At 41.9% G+C, this 15,574-nt stretch overlaps 1 protein-coding gene across 1 annotated transcript in view; it reads left to right on the top strand.

The window, feature by feature from the left end:
- Window positions 1–208: 208 nt before the first annotated feature.
- LOC145410634 (uncharacterized) overlaps window positions 209–15,574 on the top strand; it is a 39,112-nt gene continuing 23,746 nt past the window's right edge. The window contains 3 exon segments of the mRNA XM_080280747.1: window positions 209–352; window positions 1,197–2,052; window positions 7,993–8,153. Of these exon segments, the coding sequence (XP_080136873.1) occupies window positions 209–352; window positions 1,197–2,052; window positions 7,993–8,153 (1,161 nt within the window).

Below are 15,574 nucleotides of genomic sequence, written 5' to 3'. Positions count from 1 at the left end.
GTCAAAGAAGTAACACTTGTCCCAACTCTGTCCAAAGAAAGTTTATAAGTGTTGAAATATGGTGAAAAGCTAGTGTGAGTTTCAGATGGTTTGATTTTTCCACTATGTGCACTGTTTATCAAACATTGGGAAGATACCTGTGCCTCTGTCTATAGGATTGTGAGTGCCTGACAGTCAAAGTGGTTATATGGTGGATGGCTGACACATTATGAGAGGCAGTCTGACAGATCCTGCTGATATGCATGCAACATCTCTATGCTTTGTTGATGTCGGTGCTCAGGATAGAGATGTTGTGCTGAGGGATAGCCTTACCTTTGAACATGTCTCAAATGGTGGCTACTGCAGTAAGTCAGTGGGAAATCACTATTGCATGTGTCTTATCAGGGGTAAAGTTCACTTGCCAGTTGGTTCCCCACTCTGATGGTTGCCAGAATATTGTTAAAGTCCCCAGCTTCTTGTTGTCCATCCTCTCAGTTGTATGAGAGAGTGAGTGCAGTCATCAGCATAGGTAGATAATTCAGGGTGTTGATGAATTAGTTCATCTGTAAAGATGTTTCATGGAATCAGCACATGAACTGGTTCTAGAGTCACATACTCTAAGCACTGCTTTCACAGTGGAGAGGTCTTATTAATATTTAATGCTGATTAAACAATATTATTTTTAAAACTGTCCAGTCAGATGGATTATTTGTCTGCTTTCTTAAGCATAAAGCAATACAGCTTTGCATGCAGATTTAAAACCAGAATAAGGAAAGGCATACGCTGTACCTACTTGCATATTATGTGAATGTAGTAGAGTAGATTGACTTATATTGCTTGTTGTATTGTTGAGCATGTTCTAAAGATCTGTTAGGGTCATGCATTGTTATGTAATGATGTGAATTATTTTAGTGTAATTTTCAAGATGTATTGATTTTGCATTTCTATAAAATGTTCAATAACTGTTGCTGTTTGACTGTTATAAGGTAGGTAGTGTCTGATATGCAATTTTGAACTGTATTTTACAACTACTGTTGATGGTTCATTTTTCTTTTCAGTTGGATGTCTGTTTTAAAATCATAATTAATTTCTTTGCTTTTATGTTTGTGGTTCATTACAGTATTAGTGATAGTTTCATTTATTTTGTTTTTAATTTTATCAGACGTGCTGCAAACTGCGGAGAACAGGTATTATAGGTATTTTCATTCATGTTTCAGATTTTGGATGAGTTCAGCTGGGAGCAATAAGTTATGGAGAGTAATGATCCAAGCACTGTTAATTCATTGGAACCAGGCTCTGGGGAAGCCTCACAAGATGGTTCAGAGGTTTCAAAGACCAAGCCAGACCCAGATGAATTCAGTCTGAACAGAACAAATACTCTTCTTGATGAACTTATTCAGACTGCAGTTAAGGGGATGGGAGAGACTTCTGATGAGGAAAGTAAAGGGAGCAAGAGTGCCAAGGGAGAGGAGGAGGAAGATACAGAGGGGGACAAGAGTAAAAAAGAGGAGAGTGTCAAGGGTGGTGAGAGTTCCATAGGGGAGGAAAGTATAGAGGCCAGTGATGCTAAAACTAATGCAATTGAAACAGCCAGCAGTAGCAGCAGCCATGAAACACAGAGACACATGTTTCATTTAAGTGATAGCATGAAGAAGGGTCTCTCCATGTTGGCCTTTCCCTCAAAGACCACCTCGCGAAAGAAGGGCATCACCTCCTCTCGCAGTACGTCAAACTCTAGAATTACCATAGGGGAAGCCCTGGAAAAAGCTCAGGATGTCAGAAAAACAATGTCACATATCTCGGCGAACCGCCCAGATTCTGTTAAGGGGAATGTGTTTGGTAATTCACCTGGAGGTCAGCTTTCTAGTGACTTTAAAGTAGCCAAGGGGGAAGTTCAATCACAGAGGCTGTTGGCAACAGGAAGGGAGGAAATGGAACTGTTTCACAAAGCGAGGGATTCAGGGTCCAGGTTTGGGGAGAAGGAGAATATGTTAAGTAGCAGCACAGTCCCCCCTCACAGCATGGCAGCTGAGGGTTTCAACACAGATAGCGAGGCTACCACAAGCAGTGAAGGTACGCACACTCCTGTCATATAAAACATATCCAGATATAAACTGCACAAAGTACTATTAACCCCTTGAATCAGGTGACACAGTTTATTCTTGCTGCATCTAGACAGTGCTACAGCGTTCAACTGTGGAAAGGCCTCTTTGTTTCAGTGGTCCAGCTCAACTGAATGTGAACCCAGTGGATTGCAGGTTGAAGTTGCCTTTTTTTTTTTTTCCTGCAGTCCACCAGCCTCTGTTCAGGGCATACAGATGGAGTTGAGGAACCATTGTATAACTGGGTAGTGGAGTTTCTTGGTTATACAGTATTGTTGCCACCATGTGAAAACATCCCTCTCCAGTACTTCCTCTCCTAGTGAAGGGGTTTATTAATCCTATATCCTACCCCTCCAGTTGAGAAGGTCTATCCTAAGCAGAAATAAAGTCAGGAAGTAGCAGGACTTAAATTCAAAATTGTCCCTGGATTCAATGGGTTAGTTTCTACCTTCATTGAATGATTAGGTTTATGCAGTTTGGGTAAAGTATTGAACCCCCTTCAGTTTGATGATCTTTTGTTTGAGTCTTGCTGTATCTGAATGATTTTATTCTTCATCAGAAAACATCAGCATCATTGTCATCATCAGCATCATTTGGACCTCCTTTCCCACCCTAGGGCAGGGTGAGGAGTAGCAGTGTCCAGACAGCCCAAGTTTGCCCAATTCAATAGGCCACGCTTCCATTCACTCACCAGTCGAACAGGGCAGTACTCCCGAGGTTGATGGCAAGCTGGTGATAGGGAGAGCTGGAGCTCCCGTTTCACCAGCCCCCAGGACTTGATCCTGACCATCTCCCTTTTCTGAACATTTTCAGTGCATTCATTTACACAGAGAGTAGGCCAGCTCTCATAATACCTCTGCCTTCAACTGTCTACACCACACTACTGTACATGCGCATAACATATCACACCTTCTATTCACATCTTTAGTAATGGCTGCTGCAATCTTACAATCAAATGAGGTGGTACCTCGGATTGCCACCACCGGCAGGGTAGGGCTGGAGTCACAGGGTCCTCCCGGTCGTCATCAAGCGACTGTGCCGGCAGCAACTGTTGCTCCTATCAGAATTCTTTCATTCCCCGAACTGCATCTCTTTGGAACTCGCTTCCCCAGAGTTGTTTTCCTCCAAATTTCAACCCACAACTGTTCAAGTCTAACTGTTACAGATATTTTATGAATGGAGGACACCAGTAGTCTGGTGTATGGATTTTTTTTTTTTTTTTCCCCATTTGTTTTTCCTTCCTCCATTCTGTTATTTAAAAAAAAAAAAAAAAAAAAGCCCATGGAATCCTGGCTCCATCAGATAGGCCAAAACATATTTCTCCACATTCTGTAGCTTCACATGCACCTATCTGCTGGAGCCAGTCCAATTGCTGTCACGTTAAAAGGGGATGCCAAATCCCTGGTTCTGCAGTTCTTTGCACATACTGTAATTCATCCGGCCAGCTTGGTCTCTTGTCAGTCCCTTAGCCTCACCAACATCCTTACCTTTCTTCCTCACACACTCACCCACCATATCCCTCCACCTACTTGGCCTACTTTGCCTCCTCCCTCCTTCAAATTCTCTCAGATATACTTTTTCACCACTCTATTGTCATCCGTTCTTTCCACACTACCAAACCATCACGGTACTTTGTCTTTGATTCTGGTGTCCACAGACTTTCTCACTCCACATCTTTCACAAATCACATTATTCCGTATCCTATCCACTCTCTTTACTCCACATACATTCCTCAGCAGTGCCATCTCCACTGCTCTTACTCTTGACTTTTCATTTTCATGTCACACCATGGTATGTTAAAGCTGGCACTTCATGTAAGCCTTGTGCAGCTGCAACCCTCAAGCCTCTGTTGTTTATCAAGGCCTTCACAGCACCAGCTACTTTCCTTCTGTGTGTCACTCAACTTTCCATTTCTTTTGCTCATTTTCCCCTCTTTTCTGTTGCTGTACCCAGGTATTTGAACACTCTCACCAGTTTCAGTCTATCTCCATTCACTGTAACATCACACTTGGAGTCACCTTCTCTATCAATAACCATCATTTTTCTCATTTGTACATTTACTCTCAAGGCACGATGCTCACAGACATCTACAAAACACTGTACTGGTCCACCAAGTTCTTGTCTGGTGTTTCCATGTAGCAGTGCATAATGAGCATACAACAAATACAGTATGAGACATTCCATCCATCACCATATATTGCCAACACCATCATCTCCATTACTCGTGTTTTTACTTCTCTCATCGCCTTATTCATGTATATATTGAACAACCATGGGGACATGACAACCTTGTCACACATCCTCATTGATCGTGAACCAATCACTTAGGTGCCCATTTACCCATACATATGCCTGACTGCCATCATAAAAACTTGACGGCACCTAGCCGCTAACCATCTACACCATATATGCTCAGAACCTTCCAGAATCCTTCTCTGTCTACTCTGTTGTATGCTTTTTCCAGATCCACAAGTGCCATAAACACCATATGGTCCATCTCACACACCTTCTGCACTATCTGTCTTACTGCAAATATTTGATCCACACATCCTCTGCCACTCCTAAAGCTACCCTATTCATCACTCACCGGGACATCCATCTCTCTTACTTTCTCTATAATAAGTCTATCTGTCTATCTATAGCCCGACACCCTAATCCTGCAAAGGGTGGCTGCAGACAAAACACCTCCAAGTCGCTCTGTCACCCACCATTTGACTACCCTCCCCCCAACTCACATTCACTCCCCCCTCCCTCATATACCCCTCAACTCCATCCCTTCACCTCATCCTCGGTCTACCCCTCCCTCTCCCTCCCTCTCCCTCCCTCCACCTCACCTACATACACCCTCTTTGTCAGTCTTTCATTCTCCATTTTCTCCACATGTCCAAACCACCTCACTGTATTTATCTTAATCTTCTCATCCACATCCACCCCACAACATTCCTTCACTTCTTCATTCGTCAACCTGTCCCTCCCTATCATTCCACATGCTCCTCTCAAGTAACTCATTTCCACTGCTCCCACTCTTTGACTTGTTCCCCTCTTGCAAGTTTCACGCCTCGCTTCCATACGTCAGGGTAGGGATCACAGTACTATCATGCAGTGACTTCTTAACTTCCATACTCACCTCCCTATTTCTCATCATTGCCTTCAGTGAACCAACAACCTTCCTTCCCTGCTGTACCCTTTCACGCACTTCTTCCCCCAACATTCCATTCTTACTCGTCCCACTACCCAAGTACTTGAATGCACTCACATTCTCCATATCCTCACCATCCAACCTCACTGTACATTCTGTGACTTCATTCCTTTCAAACACCGTAACTTTACTCTAGTTTACATTAACTTTCAGATTCCTCCTTACACAGTCCCAAATTCATTCACCAAACCTTGCAACTCCCATTCATCTTCACTCAACAATACTGTATCATCAGCAAACAGCAACACTGGAATCTTTCAAATCTCACCCTCATTCATTAGAGCCACCCCCACATCCACTGCCCTACCTTGCATCTCCTTTACAACCCCATCCATGTATATATTAAACAGCCATGGAGACATCACACAACCCTGTTTCAGTCCCACATTGAGATAAAAAAACTCACTTAGCTCACCATCCACTCGCACCGTAGCCCTAGCTCCTTCGTACATACTCTTCACAGCACTCAACAATTTCCCCTCCACTCCATATATTCTTAATACCTTCCACATACCTTGCCTATCTGTTCTGTCATAAGCTTTCTTCAAGTCCATGAAAGCAGCATACACTTTCTTTCCCTTCTCTAGATACTTCACCACTAAGCATCTTAGAACAAATGTCTGATCTACACACCCTTTTCCCTTCCTAAATCCCCCTTGTTCTTCTCCAACTAGCTCTTCTGTCATATGCCTAACCCTATCAATGAGTATTCTACCATATATTTTTCCAGTCACACTAAGAAGGCAAATACCCCAATGGTTACCACATACTTCTCTCTCCCCTTTTTCTTTGTATAAAGGAACAATTATACCTGATTCCCAGTCCTCCAGAACCCATTCCTCTTCCCAAGCCAATCTACATAACTTCCATATCCACTCTACTACAATCTCACCCCCATACCTCAGCATTTCACCACACACTCCATCAATTCCTGGGGCCTTTCCCATCTTGATCTTCTTCATTGCTTCCATTACTTCTGCCCTACTGATCTCTTCCTCCCTCTTTTCATCTCTTCTTCTCCTAGCCATTCCTCAACCAATTATACTCACACTGCTCTCACTCTCTACTTTCAACAAATCCTCAATGTGCTCCTTCCATCTCCTCAATTTCTCTCTCTTCTCCACCAACAATCTATTATTCCTGTCTTTCATTCCCCTACTATTTTCCCTTTAACACTGCCTTTCTTTCCTTACCTCCTTCCAAAACAATTTCTTACTCTCCCTCCATCTCCACTCAGATTCCTCCCAAATTCTTCATCCACTTTCTTCTTACTCTCCTTCACCAGTTTCTTCACCTCCCTTCTCCTGCTCACATGTACCTCTCTCTTCTCTCTCTCATCTTCTCCCCTACCTCTACTTGCTAGCCATTCACTATATGCCGTCTTCTTTTGTTCCACAGTTCATTTCACCTCGTCATTCCACCATGCTGTCCCTTGCACACCCCTGCACCTCCTCCTCACTCCACAAACCACCTCACACGCTGCGCCTATCTCTTCCGTGAATATCTTACATACATCTTTTAGCCCTTCCATCTGCTCCAACTCATACCTTCCCTATCTTTCTTCCACTATGCTCTTATACTTTGCTGTAATAAGTACTATAAAATAAATTTAGGAAAGTCATCTTGTATTGAAGAGCTTAATTATGGGAATGTTTAACCTTTCCAGTTTAAAAGTGTCTGAAGGTAAATAAGGTCATTTAGAAATAGCAAGAATAAAATGCATAGGTCATCTTTGGTCTGAAGCAGTTATGTACTCAGGCTTATATGGACTAAGTGGAACAAAGTTAAGTTTTAAACTACCGTATTTACTTAGAATATTGAAAAAATTTTATTCTGCCAGTTAGCATGTGCTTCATGTGACAGTTTAAAAGTATGCTGTAGTTTAAGTAGGTTTATTATATCCATTAAATTGTTGTACTATTTTTATTCACAAATACAGTATATATAATTGTGCATGATTTTGAGTATTAGTATTTAATAATTTTATTCTGTTTTTCTGATCGAGTTGGGCTGCACTTTCATCACTTTATTTTGAGCTATTATGTTCTCCACTCTGAGACTGGTTACTTTGAGTTATTTTCAGTTTAGAACACAAGTAAATTTGGAGATTGACAAAACTTGCTAAGAATCAGCAGTTTAATAAAAATACAGATTGCAGTAGTTTCATCACCTGTGTAAACAGGAATCTGCAAACTTAAAAAAATAAATAAATAACTTAAAAAAAAAAATCCTGTCAATGTAGTTATTTGAAGGCACATCTTCACTAAATTTCTCTCACTCTAACTGTCAGGATTAAGTAATGTAGTCCAGTGCCTCTACACTCCTGGTGAAGCAGTAAAGGATTGGATGACAGATACATGCAGCAGAAAAATACAATAACTCATACATATACCTTGGCCATAATTAAATATTTGAAGCTTTTATTTACAGTATAAGGCTTTGATAAAGCATCAAAGTACATACATGCAAATTTTATTTCTGGTCAAACCAAGGATATTTTGATAGTGCACTCATAAAGAAGGAACTCCAAACTGCCATATCCCAACTAGTATTAAAGTCTTTCATTATCTGAACAGTTACTTTTAAGCTGTGTTGTGTTATACAGTAGATACGTAGTCTTGTTGTGGGCCTGAGAATAACAACATATCATTAGAATTTCACCATAGCTCCATCATTTATATACTGTATATATATATTCACAAAATTCTATAGGTAAAAGAGAGCCCCTGGCAGGCAAGGGAAAGCCCTCAGCTACCTCGCGCCTTAAGCTGACTCCGAGGATGGGGGAACTGCTAAAGTTTACCTTCACTCATGAACACTTTCCTTCCTCGGTGCACATGGCTCGGCTGGCCAAAATGATGGGCGTGCAGTGGGTGAGTCAAAGGATTCAGTTTTGTTAGATTCTTTTAACATGATGGTATTGGACACCCATTCATAGAAACCATTTTACAGCCTTTTTCAAATTATTATTACTATTATTTCTTCCCACTTTTCCAGTTTTATCAGCATCATTCACCTCATGGTAGAAGCACTCATTTCTTCCAACTCTTTTTTTTTTTTTTTTTTTTTTTTTTTTTTTTACTGTGCTTTCAAATTAAAGAATGGAATTTTTGAAATATATTTTTTAATTATTTTAATCTAGTATAGTACAAAATAGTAGCTACCTGGCATTTTACTGATTAAGTGTAAATATTTAATTTGCAAGTCCTGTAGTGCAGTACTTTTTTAAGTGTTTATATATTTGTTTAATCACATGTGCTTTATTGTTTGCATGGTATCACTATGAATTCTTTCAGTCAGTTGTATTCTGATCTTTATTTACTCTTAAGTACAGCTTTGAATTGTCTTAAGCACAAGATTTTTTTTCTCTCTCTCTCTCTCTCTCTCTCTCTCTCTCTATTGCCAGATTTTTTAGTTTATTTTAGGAGAGTTTGCGGGGGCTGAAGGAGTTACGGTAATTGATAATCAGGTCATGGTACAGCCAGGCCACGTTAAACCCCTTGGCTGCATCATGCATATCATTTGGGTTGGCTGTAATGCAGTAGATTTGGAAAAAATTGACCTGATTCATTGCAAGAATTTTCATAGAATTAGTCTTTCTGCATACAACTAAAACATTTGGAAGATTCAAGGTGGTCTCATTTATATGTAATGACAAGTTGAAGACCTCTTGTTCTTGGCCATCTGAACATCAGCTGGCTGACTAGTGTCCAGGCTGATGTGAAATAGCCATCACCACCACTGCATGAAACAATGATCACATCATTCTGTGTCTGACCATTCATCAACCATAAAATGCCTCAAGTCATAAGGAATCACAGAAAAATTGAAATACTAGGGGAGATTCTCAGCAGTGTATATGCTCACTGATGTGAAACTGGACATGTAAATATCCTGTCATAGCTGTAAAGGTAGTGGAGGAAGAGTACTGCCCATGTATTGTCTGCATTGTAAAAGGTGGCTTGAAGTCCCCCCGTCTTGATATTGGTGAAGAGATGTGGTGATCCCTCCTCCCAGCACTTGTTTTGCAAACAGTCTTGTACCTCCTATGGCACAGAAATGGGATTATTTTATAAAGGGCTTCCTTTCATTTCATAGTCCTCTCCTGTATAAGATTAAAGGATTTTGTTGTGTATCAATCACTCCACTCCAGTGTATTTTTGTTTTTCTTTTTGCAAGAGATTTTTTAAATGGAGGAGATGGAGATTGTCTGCATTATCCTGTAGTATGAGAAGTCTTTCCAAAGGTGAATAAAATCAAGTGGTGGGAAGAACACAATAGATAAATACATCTTAAAGATTCAAGGAGCAAAATTCTGGTTGGGATGACGATGAATGCTATGTTCATTAGTGCTGTATCACTGGGTTTGTTGTGACTAATCTTTCCATTTAAGAATTTTTCAGCATAAAATTAATGTGTGCTCAACAATAGGTCATTGTGTTTAGTCCAGCTTGATTATTGACAGTATCTTCTATCAGTCCTTTTGTTATTCTTAGCTGAGAATACCTTTTTAAAATGTGGTGGTGGTGGTTCTCTTCTCATAATCAGTAGTATTCCTCTCCAGGTGTAAGGTACCATTTGGTTTAGTGATGTGAAGGAGTCAAGTTCTTAGCCATACACCAGGGATGTCAATCAGTCAACCACCCTCAATTGCTTCAGACAGCTGTAGCCTAGCCTGGGGTCTCTGAACTTCGCATAGGGTGTTATTGTTACATTAGCGGGTGGGGATGTTTGATAGGTCAGGATGCCGGTGATGAGGAAGTGTCGTAAATGATGTTGGGTAAAGGACTGCGGTAAAAGTCCCCCAGTCCGACCACCAATCTGAATATCCTGGTACAGTACTCCTAATTTGTCAAGGCGAAAATTTTCAAAATTTTCTGGTCTTTTTTTCAAATTTTCCTGGGCTTAACTAAGGATTTATTTGGCTTGGACTTGCTCTTTGACTTGGATGTACATACCTTCAACTATTCATCTACATTTCTATGCATTTCCAGTGTGTAAAACAGTAACCAATATCATTTGAAGCATTTATTTAATGATCGTGTACATATTTCTAATGTTTTCAGAGGTCTCTCTCCCAATAGTAAAAAAAAAAAAAAAGTCTGAAAGACCCTCATCCCCTGCCATTCAGATTACAGGACTTTTACTGTATGTACCTGCAGACTGATGTTTTTATTTACTTTTTTCTTGCTCTCTGGACTCTGACTCACTACATTCTTAGGTGGAAAAAGAGGTCTGAATGATGATGAGATGGCTAAGTGTAAGTGATTGAGCAAGAAAAAGGTAGCAAGACGTGGAAGTAAAAAAATAAATGAATGGTAGATCTGAGTGGATTAACAGCTAGTTTACATAGCTAATCTTAGTAGTGTGTGTGAGAGAGGGGGAGAGAGAGGTATCCATGTCAGATTATTTAGATCACTGAATATCCCTCGCAAGCTGGTGTATTTGTTTACCTGTGTATTAATTTGTACAGCCATGTTCTATGACTGTTTCAACACCGTGCTTCAAAACTGGTCATGTAAACCAGCCTTCAGTGTTTAAGTTCTTCAGTGGATGGATGTCTTTGTAGTTTATTATTACTGCTACCAGACAGTTTTATTTTGCTTAGGAGAGCATCCAGAAGTGAAGGAATTTGTGGAGGCTGTATACAGGGTTTCCCAGAACTTAATGTACTAACTTCAGTAGTTGATTGGCTGTTTTTGAGTGTTAAAATTAGCTCTGACCAAAGGGTCGGAGGTTTGAGTCCACCCAAGGGTCATTGGTAGACATCAGGAAGGGCATCCAGTCATAAAATGCTACACGCTTCAAAACCAAAGTCCAGGGACAACGTTTTAACTCTTAATAAAAGGGGGACACGGCCTAAAACTAAAAAATATTTATACTGCATATATATATATATATATGCAGATAAAACAAAAGTGATGATATCTAGGGTTGGTGGCGGTACTGTCAAAGACAAGGGAGAGTGGCCATGTGAAGTTTGCCACAAGGGCGTGGGAAGTAATTCCATCTTGTGCGGTGTGTGTGATAAATGGGTGCATAAGAGATGTAGTGGTATCAAAGGTAGACTGCGAGATAATGCTGATTTTATGTGTACGGCGTGCCGGGGTGAGCAGGTGGAGATCGTCAGACGTGAAAGGATTGAACTTGCTGGTGAATCTCTTGAGTGTGTGGAAGAGTTTTGTTATTTGGGAGACATGTTGTGTGCTGGAGGTGGGGCTGGAGCTAGCTCTGTGGCTAGGGTGAGAAGTGGTTGGAAGAAGTTCAGGGAGCTCTTGCCTCTCCTGACATTGAGAGGGCTCTCCCTATGTGCTAAGGGGTCTTTGTATGCAGCATGTGTTAGGAGTGTAATGCTGTATGGCAGTGAGACCTGGGCAATGAAGGAGGAGGACATTCGCCGGCTCAGACGTACAGAAATGACAATGATTAGGTATGATGTGCAGTGCGTCCCTGCGTCCAAGGCCTGGAGGGGCAGGGTTTACAATGAAAGAGTTGAGAGGTAGGATGGGACTGGAGTGTATTGGTGGTGTGATGAGGAGAGGTAGATTGAGGTGGTTTGGACATGTGGAGAGGATGGGGGATGATAATTGGGTGAGGCAGGTGAGAAGTGTTAATATTGGGGGTGGGGTTGTGAGGGGTAGACCGAGAAAGACATGGGACGAGGTCATTAAGTGTGACCTTAGGGTTAAGGGACTGAACAGGGAGGCTGCAATGGATCGTGCAGCATGGAGAGCCGCCATTAGGTGACCAAGGCCGACACATGCAAGCATGTTGGAGCCTTTAAAAACGAAAACGAATCAAGTGTGACCTTAGGGTTAAGGGACTGAACAGGGAGGCTGCAATGGATCGTGCAGCGTGGAGAGCCGCCATTAGGTGACCAAGGCCGACACATGCAAGGATGTTGGAGCCTTTAAAAACGAAAACGATATATATATATATATATATATATGTATGTATGTATAATATATATACACTGTATATGGCTGCCCTTTCCTCTCTTCCTTCCTTCCTCTTCTGTCTTTCTTTTCTTCTTTCTTACCTCTTCCTTCTGTCTATGGGTGACTGCACTGAGCGACAAGCCAAATGGTTTCTTGCACACTAGGAAACCGTTTACTACACTGGGTGGTAACCATGTAACCAAATTGTTGTGCCTGGTGGTTTAGTGGGTAATTAAGGTGTTCCAATCAGATTGAGCCGATGCAGGTTTATATCCAAGGGGTGGGTGGGGTTTATTGCTCACAAAATGCCACTAGAGGATGAGTGAGGCTGGTCACTCTCATCTTAAATGTCAGGACCAACTTGCCTAGCCCCGAGATCCTACGCTTCTTATGGGGCAACGCAGGATTAGATGATGATGATGCACTGTATATATACGACTATATATATATATATGTTTCGTTCGTTTCATTTTTAAAGGCTCCAACATGCTTGCATGTGTCGGCCTTGGTCACCTAATTGCGGCTCTCCATGCTGCACAATCCATTGCAGCCTCCCTGTTCAGTCCCTTGACCCTGAGGTCACAATGACCTCGTCCCATGTCTTTCTCGGTCTACCCTTCATAACCCCACACCAAATACTAACACTTCTCACCTTCCTCATCCAATTATCATCCCTCATCCTTTCCACATGTCCGAACCATCTCAATCTACCTCTCCTCATCACAGCACCAATACACTTCAGTCCCATCCTACCTCTCAACTCTTCCATTGTAAACCCAGCCCCCCCAGATCTTGCATGCAGGGATGCACTACACATCCACCTAATCATTGTCATTTCTGTACGTCTGAGCCTGTGAATATCCTCCTCCTTTACTGCCCAGGTCTCACTACCATACAGCATTACACTCCCAACACATGCTGCATACAAAGACCCCTTAGCACATAGGGAGAGTCCTCTCAATGTCAGGAGAGGCAAAAGCTCTCTGACCTTCTTCCAACCACTTCTCACCCTAGCCACAGAGCTAGCTCCAGCCCCACCTCCTGTACACAGGATGTCTCCCAAATAACAAAACTCTTCCACACACTCAAGAGATTCACCAGCAAGTTCAATCCTTTCAAGCCTGGCAATCTCCACCTGCTCTCCCCGACATGACACATAAAATCAGCATTATCTCGCTGTTTACCTCTGATACTACTACATCTCTTATGCACCCACTTACCACAAACACCGCACAAGATGGAATTACTTCCCATGTCCTTGTGGCAAACTGCACATGGCCATTATCCCTCATCTTTGACTGTACCACCATCAACCCTAGATATCATCGCTTTTGTTTTATCTGCATTTACCCTTAAGCCCTTGTTCTCCACTTCCTAAACCTTTCCTCCGCCTCCCTTTCGTACTCTGCAGTCAACACTAAATCATCAGCATACAACATCTGCCACGGGAGTCCGTTTCTGAAGTCACGTTAGAGGGCTTCAAGCACCGTGATAAACAACATGGGACTCAAAACTGACCCCTGATGCACACCAACATTCACGGAAAACTCATCACTCAAATCTCCATTCACTCTTACCTGGGTGCGAGCACCCACATACATAGCCATAACCACCCTAACCAGCCACTCCTCCAAGCCAAGTTTCTCATTGCCCACTTCACGACCTTTCTAGGGACTCTGTCAAAGGCCTTTTCCAAATCAACAAAAACAAAATACAGATCCCTTTTCTTACCAATATATTTTTCCTGAAACTGTCGAACAATGGATATGGCATCAGTGGTCCCCCTACGTGGCATAAACCCAAACTGCATCTCATCAATATTCACTCTTTCTCGAATCATACCTTCTAAAACTCTCTCCATTACCTTCACTATCTGATCTAAAAGCTTTATACCTCTATAATTTCCTCTTTCCAAGGCATCACCCATCCCTTTATACACATTTACAGTTACACTCTTCAGCCAGTCATCTGGGACAACACATCATCATCATCATCCAATCCTATGTCGCCCCACAGAGGAGCGTAGGAACCCGGGGCTAGGCAAGTTGGTCCTGACATTTAAGATGAGAGTGACCAGCCTCATTCATCCCTGAGTGGCATTACATGAGCAATCAACCCCAACCACCCCTTGGATATAAACCTTCACCGGCTCAGTCTCATAAATAATCATATTTATCAGGTCAGTGACTAACCTCACCCCTATATCTCCTGAGGCCTTCAACATTTCGGCAGTCAACCCAGACACACCTGCTGCCTTCCCCACCTTCATCCTGCTTATTGCCTCACTTACAGTAGCAGCATCAAAGGCCAAGGGCCAAACACTGGATCTGCTGGCTCCAAACCATCCCTGTCCCAGTCAAACTCCTCATTCAACAACTGGCTATAATGCTATCCCCATGCATCTTTAATATCCTCACTGTTCACCACTACCCTTCCTTCATTCTTCACACACTGCTGACCTATAATATCCCGATTATCCCTCTTCATCTGATTTGCCACCTTAAATATCATATTTTTCCTTTCCCTATGATTTAGGTTATCAAGTAAAAGTCTTTGTGACTCAGACTTCGCCCTGTATACCTCTCTTCTAGCCCTACGCTTGGCAGCCAAGTATTCCTCCTTGCTACCACCCTTCTTCCATTCCCAGAAAAGCCTTCTTTTCTCCATAACTGCAGCTTCTACACCCTCATCCCACCATCAAGTTACTTTATGTCTTGGTGGTCCTCTTGTTCAACTTCATATTACTTTAGTAACTCTCAGTATGTTGTTCTTGAGGGCTCTGTACTGTTCATTAACGCCTTTGTCTATGGCTTCCTCTTGAGCCACCACTCTCCTCATCTCACTATAGCAGGCATCCCTTACTTCTTGGTTTTCCAGCTTCCATATTTTCTTCCTAGGTTTGTAAGTCCTCTTTTTCATCACTCATTCTTTAAGCAGCATATCACAAATCAATAGTTTGTGCTGGTGCACAGACTCCTCACTTCCTATAACTTTAACATCCCTCACTAACCTCCTATCAGCCCTCCTAACCAGAAAATAATCTATCAGACTGCTATTTCCTCCAGACTCATACGTAATTAACCTGCTCTCTCTTTTCCTAAAATGTGTTGCACACAATCATGTCCGTTGCCTCCCCAAACTCGAGTATCCTTTCCCCTTCCGCATTCCTTATACCATACGCACATCCCCCATATATATATATATATATATATATATATATATATACAGTGCTCGTCAGAAGTATAGAGCGCCCTGCGTCCCTCCTGAGAAACAAACCTTTCAACATTGAAAAAACATATAAATAATGCATTTTATTTACCTTTAGTGCTTCGTAGGGTAGCCTTTACGTTTCTTCA

The sequence above is a fragment of the Coenobita brevimanus genome, chromosome 86 (assembly GCF_032717465.1).
Source record: "Coenobita brevimanus isolate Jiangsu-jjx chromosome 86, ASM3271746v2, whole genome shotgun sequence".
NCBI classification, from domain to species: domain Eukaryota; kingdom Metazoa; phylum Arthropoda; class Malacostraca; order Decapoda; family Coenobitidae; genus Coenobita; species Coenobita brevimanus.
This window is presented reverse-complemented; position numbering and strand designations above follow the sequence as displayed.